At 41.5% G+C, this 14,217-nt stretch overlaps 1 protein-coding gene across 6 annotated transcripts in view; it reads right to left on the reverse strand.

Moving 5' to 3' along the window:
• LOC126353935 (uncharacterized) overlaps nucleotides 1-14,217 on the reverse strand; it is a 340,432-nt gene that overhangs the window by 38,273 nt on the left and 287,942 nt on the right. For all 6 annotated transcript variants that reach the window (XM_050003197.1, XM_050003198.1, XM_050003202.1 and 3 more), the window contains one exon: nucleotides 11,979-12,115. In XM_050003197.1, the coding sequence (XP_049859154.1) occupies nucleotides 11,979-12,115 (137 nt within the window). The remainder of the gene's footprint in view (nucleotides 1-11,978; nucleotides 12,116-14,217) is intronic.

Consider the following 14,217-nt stretch of genomic DNA (forward strand, 5'->3'; position numbering starts at 1 on the left):
ATGAAGAAAGTTGCAGAATTTTTAATCTATTATGGATGAGGAACACTGTGACTGTGATTGCCTAGTGAGTCATCATCAGATGGTGGATTTATTAATTGTCTGCAGCAGGGTTGGAGTCATACAGAGTGATTAGTATCTGTTGGTTGGGTGTTGGTGTTTTGTAATGCATGTCGAATGTGTTACCTGTGGCTAAGAGTGTAAAGTGCAGTACAGTTAACGTCACTAGAAAACATTTAGTACGTTTTCAAGAATACTGTGTACACCAACATCCAACCAGTTGACAATAATCACTTTACATGACCCCCACAATGCTGCAGACAATTATTATATGTGCCGTCTGATACTGAATCATTAGGCAGTTTGAAACTGGTAATGGCATAATAATAATAATAATAATAATAATGAAGAACAAAACAAAATGCAACTGGTTGAAGTAATTTCAAGAAACCTTTAAGGAGGTCGTAGGTTTGGAGTCACTTGGGTATTGGGAAAGGTAGTGTTCAATATCAGCAAGGCCTCCCCTCCCCTGATTCCCCCCCCCCACACACACACACTTTCTCCAGAACAGCCCTCCGAGTCTGCACCCTGTAGCCCATCCTGTTCCCACGACATCCCTGTACGCTCTCACAAGCAGCACATCACCTTCCCCCTCTCACACCATCTTTCCCCTCTCCTACCCTGTTATCTCTCCACCACCAGCTCCAAGCCTCCTCTTAACCCCACCACACACCCTAGACCGATGCATACACGACACATGGGCATTTTAACAGTCAGGCCCCAAAGGGTGGAGACAGTAGCCAAATGTGAGTTGTGTAGTGACATGCCTGTGGCATCAGATATTTCACATATTTAAATTCCCAATTGAATATTATCACATAATTTACTTTCTCAATGCTTTCATCAGTGGTTGAAGTCTCAGAGGTCCTGTGTTGGTATCATCTCCGAGAAAAGATTAATCATACTGAATACAGATATGACAATACTGTATATCATAAGACTAGCCGATATACAAAGGAATACTGCATTGCACTTTTATGTCCAAGAACGCACATGTTCTAAAAAGAATTTTGAAACAACATTCTCCTTATGCCCTTTCTTTTCTTCTCGATTGTATTACACAATGTGGACAAAAACTCAGCAGTAAAACCAGAGGAACTATAATTTTTACAAAGAGGATATGTTTGTAACTCACCCTGTATCTTCTGGTGAATTATCTAGGAGTTATGCACTACACATTTTCACAAGCAAGCACACCTCACACAGACACGACTGCTGTCTCTGGTTGCTCCAGCCACAATGCAGCTGAAATGCATCAAGTAGGAGCAATAACCTGGAGCGATGTAGAGAAGGAATAGAAGGGTATGGCTGTGAAAATAGGAATCTGTGCTGCCCAATGGAGCATGCAGGGACTAAAGGTGGAAGGACAGGGCTGCTAGATGCAGCTTTGGGAGGCTGTGGGGTGAGAGAAAGGACAGGGTGATGGGGAGTGGAAAGGACTGAAGCAGAGAAGGGTAAAAAGACTGATCGATGCATCACCAGAGAGCAATGCAGAGTGAGGGTGAAGGGGTCAAATTCTGAGGCAGTGAAAGGACAGAGGGGATAGAAACAGGATGTGTGTACAGTGTTTCCTGTAGGCTGTGGCCATGATGACTTCAGGAACAAGGAATATACTGTAAGGATAACTTCCACCTGTGCAGTTCAGAAAAGCCGTTTGTGTAGGGGAGGATTCAGATGACAAGGGTTGCGAAGCAGTCACTGAAATCAAGGATGTTATGTACCATACCAACATAAAAAGCTGTATGATGATTGCAGTAGCCGGTATACGACATGGCTGCTTTCACAGTTGGCCCAGCCTCTGATGGAGTGGGACTGGAATAGGAATTGCTGTGTCGGTGGATTGGGCATGGCATAGGTAAACTAGGATGTTGTGAGCGATGGATGGGAAACGGAAACAACTTTAGGAGGCGTTTGGAAGGATATTGGGTAGCATGTCCTTCACTTCAGAGCACCTTGATAGATAAGCCTTTACAAAGGATGTGGTTCAGTAGTTTCAGTCTTGGGTAGTACTGGGTGACGAAGGGAGTGCTACTTTGTAGTTGGTTCTTGAGGGTGGTGGAAGGATTGGGGGTCTGTGCGGATCATCCCCCAGGTAGCCAGGCTATAAGAAAGGAATTTTTTGGTGTCGAAGTGATAACAGCTGTCAAAATGCAAAATGCAGGTACTGCTGGTGGTTGAGGGGTTTAATGTGGATAGAGGTGTGGGGGGAGACATCAGTGAGGAGGAGATCAATGTCCAGGAAGGTAGCACAATGGGTTGAGTAGGACCAAGTGAAGTGGATGGGAGGGGTGTTGAGGTTGTGAAGCAATGAGGATATGGTGCCCTGGTCCTGAGTCCAGAGCATGAAGACATCATTCATTAACCTCAATCAGACCAGAGGTTTGCGTTTTGGGAGGCTAGGAAGGTTTCCCATATACACAGCCCAGAACAGGTTGGCACAGGAGGGTGCCACGCTTTGCTGCCAACTATTCCTCAGCTTTCTACATTGGTATGACTATTAACCAGCTGTCCACCAGGATGACTGTCCACTGCCAAAGTGTCGCTATGGCACAACATGCAACGTACATAAAATGCTCGATTCCAATGACTGCTTCACAATCTGGGCCATATGGATCCTCCCCTCGACCACTGACTTTTCTGAAGTGTACAAATGGGAGTTATCCTTACAACATATTCTCTATTCTCAAAATCATCCCAGCCTAAACCTACAGTAACCTATTGAGCCCACACTCTCTACTCAACTGTTTCCAACCCCTCTGCCCTGCCACTTTGCCACAATTTGCCTTCCCTCACCCTCACTGTGGGCAGCTCTCTGCTGCTGCACCCTTGCCCGTCTTTTCTGCTTCTATGCTCTTCTTTTCTCCTTCCTATTTACCAATACACCCCCCCCCCCCTCCCACCTCCCTCCCTTTCTACAGCCTACTGATGCTGTGCCTGTCAATCATGTTCTGCATCTGTTGTTTCTTGGTGCTCTGCCATGCACTTTTGATTCCTCTTCTTCACGATTCAGGGTGTATACGAGGACAAGAAAAAAAATTCCTGGATTTCTCTCTGATTTTCCGGTTAAAAATACACTTTCTCGTGGGTGGAAACATAGTTTTTCCCTGTTAATTGACAGTATATTATTTCTCGGAAAGTATAACTTACCAATCCTTTGAATGGTTATGGTTTTATACATGGGCGTAGAGTTCACCAGCGCTTTAGAAAACGATACTCCGGGGAAAAAAAAACACCTTTTGGAAAGATGTTTGATGTGCAGTAACATGTACGCTGCATGTTACTTTCCGAAGCATTGAAATCGAGATTTCGATGCATATTTGTAAGCCAGACATAGCTAATGTCACATGATCTCGCAAGCGGATATTCAGAGCTTCGGACACGTGGTGTAGCCAGCCAATAGCAACATCACTGTTAAGTAGCGTGAACACGCGAAGAGAAAAAGTTAATGGTTTAAATATATATATAAACCCACATCCTTTCCTCTTTCCTTTTCCTTCCCTCTTTCCTGACGAAGCAGCCGCCGGTTGCGAAAGCTCGAAATTCTGTGTGTGTGTTTGTGTGTTTTATTCATTGTGCCTATCTACCGGCGCTTTCCCGCTTGGTAAGTCAATCTTTGTTTTTAATATATTTTTCCCATGTGGAAGTTTCTTTCTATTTTATATATATATGAGATTCAATTGCCACTCCCTGCACCATACGTCAATTTGCTGCAGATCCTCCTCCATTTCAGTACAATTTTCCGTTGTTACAACCTCTCGATACACCACAGCATCATCCGCAAAAAGCCTCAGTGGACTTCCGATGTCATCCACAAGGTCAGTTATGTATATTATGAATAGCAACGGTCCTACGACTCTCCCCTGTGGCACACCTGATATCACTCTTACTTCGGAATACTTCTCTCCATTGAGAATGACATGCTGCATTCTGTTATCTAGGAACTCTTCAATCCAATTACACAATTGGTCTGATAGTCCATATACTCTTACTTTGTTCATTAAACGACTGTGAGGAACTGTATCAAACGCCTTGTGGAAGTCAAGAAACACGGCATTTTCCTGTGAACCTGTGTCTATGGCCCTCTGAGTCTCGTGGACGAATAGTGCGAGCTGAGTTTTACACGATCGTCTTTTTCAAAACCCATGCTGATTCCTACAGAGTAGATTTCTAGTCTCCAGAAAAGTCATTATACTCAAACATAATACGTGTTCCAAAATTCTACAACTGATCGACGTTAGAGATATAGGTCTATAGCTTTGCACACCTGTTAGATGTACCTTCTTGAAAACGGGGATGAACTGTGCCGTTTTCCAATCCTTTGGAATGCTACACTGTTCTAGAGACCTATGGTAGACTGCTGCATGAAGGAGGCAAGTTCTTTCGCGTACTCTGTGTAAAATTGAATTGGTACCCCATCAGGTCCAGCGGCCTTTCCTCTTTTGAGCGATTTTAATTGTTTCTCTATCCCTCTGTCGTCTATTTCGATATCTACCATTTTGTCATCTGTGCGACAATCTAGAGAAGGAACTGCAGTGCAGTCTTCCTCTGTGAAACAGCTTTGGAAAAAGACATTTAGTATTTCGGCCTTTAGTCTGTCATCCTCTGTTTCTGTACCATTTTGGTCACAGAGTGTGTGGACATTTTGTTTTGATCCACCTACCGCTTTGACATAACATCAAAATATCTTAGGATTTTCTGCCAAGTCAGTACATAGAGCTTTACTTTCGAATTCATTGAACTCCTCTCGCATAGCCCTCCTCACACTACATTTCGCTTCGCGTAATTTTTGTTTGTCTGCAAGGCTTTGGATATGTTTATGTTTGCTGTGAAGTCCCCTTTGCTTCCGCAGCAATTTTCTAACTCGGTTGTTGTACCACGGTGACTCTTTTCAATCTCTTACGATCTTGCTTGGCACATACTCATCTAAGACATATTGTACGATGGTTTTGAACTTTGTCCACTGATCCTCAACACTATCTGTACTTGAGACAAAACTTTTGTGTTGAGGCATCAGGTACTCTAAAATCTGCTTTTTGTCACTTTTTCTAAACAGAAAAATCTTCCTACCTTTTTTAATATTTCTATTTATGGCTGATATCATCGATGCAGTAACTGCTTTATGATCGCTTATTCCCTGCTCTGCATTAACTGTTTCAAATAGTTCAGGTCTGTTCGTCACCAGAAGGCGTAATATGTTATCACCATGAGTCGGTTCTGTGTTTAACTGCTGAAGGTAGTTTTCAGATAAAGCACTTACAAAAATTTCATTGGATTCTTTGTCCCTGCCACCCGTTATGAACGTCTGACTCTCCCACCAGAACTATAACATGGTGGGGAAATCTACTTGAAATATTTTCCAAGTTATACGTCAGGTGCTCAGCCACAACAGCTGCTTACCCAGGGGGCATACAGAGACACACAACTACCATGTCTGAGCCTGCTTTAACCATGACCTTCACCCAAATTATTTCACATTTCGGATCTCCGTCAATTTCCTTCGATACTACTGCACTTCTTATCACTATAAACACGCCTCCCCCTTCACTGTCCAGCCTGTCTCTGCGGTATACATTCCAATCTGAGTTTAGAATTTGATTACTGTTTACACCTGGTTTCAGCAAACTTTCTGTCCCTAGTACTACGTGGGCATTGTGACTGTTCATTAATGAGAGCAGTTCTGAAACCTTTCTATAGACGATCCTGCAGTTTACTATTAGCAGATTAATATTGTTATTCCTTGTTGCATTTTGCCTACTCCTACCTTGCCGCATCTCAGGAGGCGTCTTGTCGGGCCTAGGGAGGGAATTCTCTAACCTAAAAAACCCACATGTGCACTCCACACATACTCCCCGCTACCCTTGTAGCCGCTTCCTGCATGTGGTGCATACCTGACCTATTCAGGGGGACACTACATTTTCCCACCTGATAGTGGAGGTCGAGAAATTTGCACCCCAGATCTCAGCAGAATCATCTGAGCCTCTGATTTAAGCCTTCCACTCGGCTCCAAACCAGAGGATCGCGATCTGTTCTGGGAACGATACTACAAATAGTTAGCTCAGATTCCACCCCGCGAGCGAGGCTTTCCGCCTTCACCAACTCCGCCAACCACCTGTATGAACTGAGGATGACCTCTGAACCCAGACAGCAGGAGTCATTGGTGCCGACATGAGCAACAATTTGCAGTCGGGTGCACCCAGTGCTCTCTATCGCCGCTGGCACGGCCTCCTCCACATCTCGGATGAGACCGGCCGGCAAGCAGACAGAGTGAAAGCTGGCCTTCTTCCCTGACCTTTCCGCTATTTTCCTAAGGGGCTCCATCACCTGCCTAACGTTGCAGCTCCCAATCACTAATAAACCCCTTCCCCCCGTATGCCTGCTCGGACCTTGCTGAAGGAGCAAGTCAGAGCAGGCGATGCCACACAGCCAGCCTCCACATTGACTCTCCACCTCATGCGCCGCGAACGCTGCTGAACCCGCCACTCCCCTTGGGGAGAGGGTGGCCCAACAGCGCCCGGTACCCGCGAAGATGTCTCGACAGCAGGGACCGTGGGCGAAGCATGTATCACCTGGGGTTTACCATGCAACACACCAGACTGCCCATTGCCGCTACACTCCGAGGTAGCAGCCTGAAGACGGCTGACCATGGCCATCAACATGTTCAGCTGTTCATGAACAGTGCCCAGCTCCTCCTGTGTCTGTACACAACAGTCACACATCCTATCCATCCTAAGGAATCAATTTACTGAAGAGAGTTAATCAACTTTTAACTAGACTGCTAATTCACTAAAGGCGGCTGATAGTTGACAAAACTGTGGTTACTAGACACTTCTTGCAGTAAACAATGAAAATAGCACTTTGCAATTTAAGTTTTATTTCAGTTTTTTCTCTCTTTCAATTTTTATTGCTGCAGTGTTATTCTGCAGTAGCAGGATACAGTAATATCCTTTGTTATAGTATTGGTTCTTATCAGTAAAAATTACAAAAATTTGACTGAGAACAAAAACAATGAAAAATTCCCGCATTTTTCCCGGTTTTCTCATGGATGAAAAAATTCCCTTTCCCAGATCTCCCGGTTGTCCCGGGTCATAGACACCCAGCGATTACCTTTACATTCGTTCCCAGCCCAGTTCCAGATCATTGCTCCCATTCGATTTGTTTCAGTTGCATTCTGGCTGAAGTGGTTGGATATAGCGGTCAAGTGTGTGTGAGGTGGGTTTGCTTGTGTGAATGTGTGTGTAAATTTTTGTTTTTCTTTTCTGAAAAAGGTTTTGGCCAAAAGCTTATTTGCAGCGATCTTTCCATTGTGCTTGTCTGCTGCTCAATGTGTCATCTTTACGGTGAGTATCAATCAATCCTTTTTATAATGTTGTTGATATTTCAACCTGGACCTTATACTGTTTAGTTATGCAAAATGGTTTGAAGTAGGTCATGATGGGCAGGTCAGTTTGTATTTGTTTAAAGCAGAGGAACTCACTCAGTGTACAGTTAATTTGCTTCTTATGTTTATGTTCAAAATACTGCACCAACAAACATTTCTGCAAGGCGACTATTCAGTATGGTTAGTGAGATGTAATTTCATGTACTACCTATTGCAACATCAAACCAAGGTCACAAGCAACAGGGCAGAATGAAATTAATAATTACTACAACTTTAAGTGCCTCTACAGAAAGTTTATGGAAGATGTTCAAGAGTGTGCAAACAGCAACGCCATCAACCTCAATGCTTTTGAATAAAATCTTCAAATACAAGGGTTGCACACAAATATGGAAATGCTACATGAAATGCAAGCCTGAACATAAATTTCAATGCTAGTCGGGTGCTTCTGTAACCAAGATAGTCAAAGAGTTTGGTGTTTCAGGAGGCACTGTATTGAAAATTTATACCACAAATCGGGAAAATGGAAAAACATAATTGTGAGCATGAGGAGAAACTGTTGCATCTCTGCTAGTCACCACCGTCACCAGACCTCAACGTGAGCGTCTCTAGTGTACTTCAGTGAAAAAGGTGTGTGATCGCTATCAACCTCCATCATCGTTACCTGAACTTGTCACTATTTTGTAGGAAGAATGGTATAAAATTCCATTGAAAGCCGTACAGGACATGCATTTATCCGTTCTGAGACCATTACAAGCTATTTTGGATGCCAATGGTTTTTCTACTCTGTATTAGGCATGGTAATATGTTGTGTTTTTAGTGTTCCCATAACCCACGACCACATACGTCTGAAAGAGACTGGCACTCATTCTTTCACTGGTTTAATGCATGATCCCAGTTCAAGTTAAACACTTTCTATAACTCACTCAGCTTGAAAGAAAGTCATTTATAGATCTTTACAAGCTAGGGGCAGCACCGGCATAAAATACACTGGAGATTGCACATGTATTTCCACAGTGCCACACAAAGCCTGACTTGAGCACTGAATGGGTCATTCATTAAATTTTGTGTTATTGGTCATGTGCTACTCGATGGAAATAACTATTGGTTCCATATAATAAACCAGAACTACAACCACACATAAAAAGCAGAAAACAACTGCACTAAAAGAGTATGTCACATTGCACAAAATGTATACGCTATTATTTAAGAAAAGAAGCCTGAAGAAGAATCTGTAGAACATATATGATGTAATAACTGGTATGAAAACATTTTATTACCCAATACACAGTTTTTTTACTAAAATTAGTCTCAGTCTTCAAGCATCTCAACAGTTTGGAGATTTAAGGTAGACTGCCACACAAATCCTGTCACAGGGGAGGCAGATAGGAGAATTCACATGTATTATAAGAATTAATTCACCTATTAATGAGATCACTTGCAAAATCCCTGCCAATCAATTCCCGAATACTGTTTGTCAAATACAGCACTTTACAAAACTGTTTTAATGTTAGACATAGAAAAGATTCGAAATAGAGCCGCACACTTCATCACACATTTGCTTAGCCAGTGTGAATTTGCTGCAAAAATGCTACAAAAACTGCAATGGGAGATGCTACAAGACAGACTACTGTATTTACTCGAATCTAAGCCGCACTTGAATCTAAACCGCACCTAAAAAATGAGACTCGAAACTAAGAAAAAAAAAAAAATTTCCCGAATCTAAGCCGCACCTGAAATTTGAGACCCGAAATTCAAGGAGATAGAAACATTTTAGGCCACACCTCCAAATCGAAACAAAGTAGGTCCATTGTAATATGAGACACAATTTAAGTCGAATGAATGACGATACATCTACAGTAGTTTGGTTTGAGTCATTAGCTTAACAGTTAAGTTTTACCAGGTAACCCTTGCTATGCGTAAGGCGCTCTGTCTGTATTTATATGGGTAACCTTCCTTTTTCACGTGCTTCGTCTGGTTTGAATCGATTGCTTATTTTGCTTTGATCTGATAAGTGCAGTTTTCTTTGTTATAGGTGTTTACGTCACTCTATGCTGAAAATGCATTACTGTACTGTGTCATGCATTGTTTGTCGCATTCTTATAGTGTGTGTTTACGGCCTGTCGCCGCTCGAGGCGTGGCTTGCTTTTGTGCGCGCTACCGCCACTTACAATTAAAAAAAGAGGAATCGTCTCATTAGAGAAACAACAGCAAGAGACTGCTATTTGTTGTTACTTATACTGCTGCTTTCTTTGATAATGATCAATAAGAACCAAATAATATCCTGCATATGGTAGAACATGTTCTCAACGAGAGTTAGGCGAAAATTTTTCTCCGTTTGAAAATTATTGCGGCCGCTTCTTTAGTACATCAAATTCTGCACAGAAATTCGAGTCATCTTAGATTTAAAAATCTAGTCAGTTGCCGTGCTTCATTTCTGACTGTATCACTATTAGGCATAAGAATAATACGAATATAAACATGACACGATACATATATTCTTCCGCGTTGGCTGTTCTCTCCCTCTAGTTTTGTAGTTTATTAGGCAGACAGGATTTAAATGAGATAGCAGCAAACACAAAAGAATACATTGCAAAATGTTTATGTTCGTATTATTCTTATGGCAAAGACGATACTGTATGTGATTCACATTTCATCACGTTCCTATTGGCAACGATCTCTTCTCATGGGTAAGGAAAAAATTCAGAACGTAGATTTGGCCATATTGACAAACATTCCAAACAGTCTTGCCAGTCAGATTTTCATAGTACATTGAAGTTCTGCTACATTCGAAGATGAACAATACGGAATTTGTATTTACTTCGCTGGATAATGTATGAAAATGTAGTGGTTGTAACTTGGGAAAAAAAAAAAAAAAGCTCGTCTTCCACCTTTTTTTAAATTTATTTACTGACTCAGAGGTTTTGGCCCCAGTATTTATCTTTGTGCCTACGAAGCATGTCTGTGTAGTGCTACGCATATTCGACGGCAGAAGTTAGTTGTGGCGGCACCTGCCAACATTTTTGAGAACTTCCGCTTGCTTTGCACTCGATTCTAAGCCGCAGGCAGTTTTTTGGATTGCAAAAACCGGAAAAAAATGCGGCTTAGATTCGAGTAAATACGGTATGTGAAGCATAGAGAATTTTTCTTACAAAATTCTGAGAGCTCCTATTCCAGTAGGAAGTCCAGACACATACTATTTCCTCCAACATACATCTCACATAATGACTAAAATGTAACAGCTACAGAAATCGTTCTTCCATGTACAATGGAGGGATAGAGTGGTGGAGGGGGTGGGGTATGGTATTGGTACACTACGTACCCTCTGCCAAACTTAATACAGAAGACGAACATATGTAGATGTAGATATGGAGGCAGATATAATGGTTAAATTAACACCTTGAGAGACAGGAGTGACAGCAGTACACTCATCAGGATTAATTGAAACAGCACGAAAATGCAGTCTGCTTGTCAGGAAAACACAAAGATGGAAAATTGTACAGAAAAGTTGTACAATCCAGAACACACACTTCCATCTCCTATCCTGTATTTACGCTTCAAAATCGTGAAAAGTAGTCTGAACGTGCATCAAAATGAATATGTAACAGTCATTCCACAGTCAATTCCTCCTCGATCAGTAGAGGCTACATTGCAAAAAGTAACAGATCATCAATTCTATGAAAAGTGCGGCTCTCAAAGCTCTTTGTGTGATGGCTAATAAGTATAAATACATCATCATTTTGAACAGTTTCTAACAAGACAGCAAATTGTTTATCTCATATTAGAGCCTTGAGAGCAAATTAAACATGAAAAGTTTATACACATCTCCAAATGATATTTTTATTGCAACTAAAATCTGTATATAAGGCAAACTATAATGAGACAGGTCACAGAAAAAGAGATCATCCTTCACCTTGTATCATAAGTGATGAAACCTGGCACAGCAGGTAACAGGAATCAACTAAACCATACAATAGTTGTATGGAAGAGCATAAATGCAACAGGAAGGAAGGAAGGAAAGAAGGAAGGATTAGGGTTTAACATCCCATTGACATTGCGATCATTATGGATAGGTCACAATCTCTGACTCCTTCAAGGATGCGGAAGGAAATTGCCCATGCTCTTTCAAAGGAAGTATCACACCATTTGCTTCGAGTGAATCAGGGACATATAGGAAATCTAAATATAGATGGCCGCTATACCACCTCGCTCAGCATAAATAAATGAAAGAGAGAAAGACCCACCTGACTTCTCACAAAAACAATGTTGTATTGTAGGTATAGATGTTCACAAATGTGGGGCATACAAATAAATGCTAAAATAAGTAAGAGCTCTTTGGACCTCAGAGTTGCATAAATTACAGACACAGCAAGACGACGGGTGGGTGAAGATGTACTTAAAAATAAAAGGTAAAATCACTTTTTCAGTGTACTACTGAAATGAATTTTTTTTAAGGGAATGGATTACAACAGGATCAATAAAATTCATATGATAAATCTAAAATATTTATTGTGAAATCATGCAGACACCAAGATCTTAAACATACCGCCCTGCTATTTTCATGATCTTCTGCAGTATCATCAAAAAAATCCACATTTTGTTTGTTATTTTGTGACAGTGTTTTGACTATTTTGGCCAGTTTCTTCCTCTGCTTCAGGGTACGTGGGGGTTTCCCGAGAAAATCTGCAATATTAATGAAACAATAATGTTACTTAAAAAGGAGACACTTGATTATGAGACACAACCTCAAAAGCTGTAAACAGTGCATAAATACCAGAATGAGATTTTCACTCTGCAGCGGAGTGTGCGCTGATATGAAACTTCCTGGCAGATTAAAACTGTGTGCCCGACCGAGACTCGAACTCGGGACCTTTGCCTTTCGCGGACAAGTGCTCTACCAACTGAGCTACCGAAGCACGACTCACGCCCGGTACTCCCAGCTTTACTTCTGCCAGTATCTCGTCTCCTACCTTCCAAACTTTACAGAAGCTCTTCTGCGAACCTTGCAGAAGTTTCATTGCATAAATATATTATAAAAAGGATAAACAAAGAAGACATTAATGCCTGTCGTCAACTGTCCTGTCTCTTATTAAATCAAATTCATTTCATCTTTCCTGTCAATAATTTCTTGACTGTCATAATACTTTCAATATTTTTTTTCTACTCTAACAGGTGAACAAGGAAAATCATAGCTGATAAAATTGAACATTTTTTGTTACTGAATGAGATTAGTTGTTGAAGTTGTAAGAGTAGAACAGAATGTCTAGTATGACGTGACAGAAGAAGGCAAGAAGGAAATTTGTTCTGGTACAAACAGAAGCAGCATTAAACTTATTCATTATCACATTGTAGACACCATCAATAAATGTAAAAATATCTGCCATATATGCTTTATAGAAGACATCCAGTAATGTTACATTTCTTTCACCTTCAGTACACTCCATCCAGCACTGCAAACAGATTTCAGACTCTTGAGCACAAATATGGACACATTTGTTTGGGAGACCACCTGGCTGCACTCTAGCTGTAGCAGAGGCTACCCATGCTCAGATAATGTAAACCAACGAGAGCAGTTGCAGTACCACAAGAAAGGAGCTATTTTCACTGTTGCATCACTAACCACAACACCTGGCAGTTGGAGAATAATGAGACCAACAGCTAACTTCCCAGAGACAATGTTCCAAGGTAAAACCTGACTTCATAGACAATGCTGACCAAGCATCCTCACCATAAATCACAACAATACATGCTATGGGTGGCATCTATAACAGAAATGAGATTCTGTACAAGGAAGCTTCTCGGGAGACCCTACAGGGCTGCCTTCTTACAGGAGCTGACTGTTGTGGTCTAATTTCCCTGATGACATTTTGATGGATACAAACATCTAGGATCAGCTTGATACTCAAACTACAGACACCCATACACTTGTCAAAGCAGTCATCACCAGGATGCTTCCAGCCAGTGACTACCATAGTGGGAAGAGGTTTGGTATTTGTCAATACTACTGATTGCTACTCTGAATCAGAGAGGCTGTTGAACTGGTGAGGGCTACCAACATAAGCATGTCAATGTACCAACCAAGACACCCCCAACATCCGGCAGTCAGCTTCATGTGACCTGTTACATCCCACACTGACACCAGTATGTGAAGCTGTCACCAAGTAATAGCCTTTGTAGATGCTAATACTTTGAAATCTGCCACTCTGTTCTTTTTCGTGTCAGTCCATGTAAACCATGATTTTCACCTGATGTTTTCTATGGACTGATATTGTGCTTACTACTTTCATATTTGGGCTGTCTACATGAACTTTCTTCAGTACCTAGTTGGCTTATATCACAATATTTCTTGACATCAAGGTTGGGAGTTGAAGTTATCCTTCAAACTGTAAAATTGCATGTGAATTGTTAAAAAGAGGGGGGGGGGATTAGGGGGGGGGGGGGGGATTACTATAAAATACTATATAAAAACATATCAAAATAAGTGTCGGATGTCAGTAGATAGGGTGGCAGAGAAAAAGAGAAGATTGTAAATTATTGAGAACCATGACAGTGACAGAATTCAGGTATGAACTGCCACATGGAAAAGCCAGTACCATATTTTAAGGGTCTTGTACTCAAAATTAACATAAAAATGTCCAACGTTTGATTTAAAATTCCTGCTGTCTTAAAACTGGCTATATATTCGACGATGCAGGAAACCTATCTCTATCTGGCAACATTGGATGCAACAGGTGGCAGCAGTGCACCAGTGCGAAGAAAGTCAGTTTTGGGGATTTACAAGCTTG

The sequence above is a fragment of the Schistocerca gregaria genome, chromosome 3 (assembly GCF_023897955.1).
Source record: "Schistocerca gregaria isolate iqSchGreg1 chromosome 3, iqSchGreg1.2, whole genome shotgun sequence".
NCBI lineage: Eukaryota > Metazoa > Arthropoda > Insecta > Orthoptera > Acrididae > Schistocerca > Schistocerca gregaria.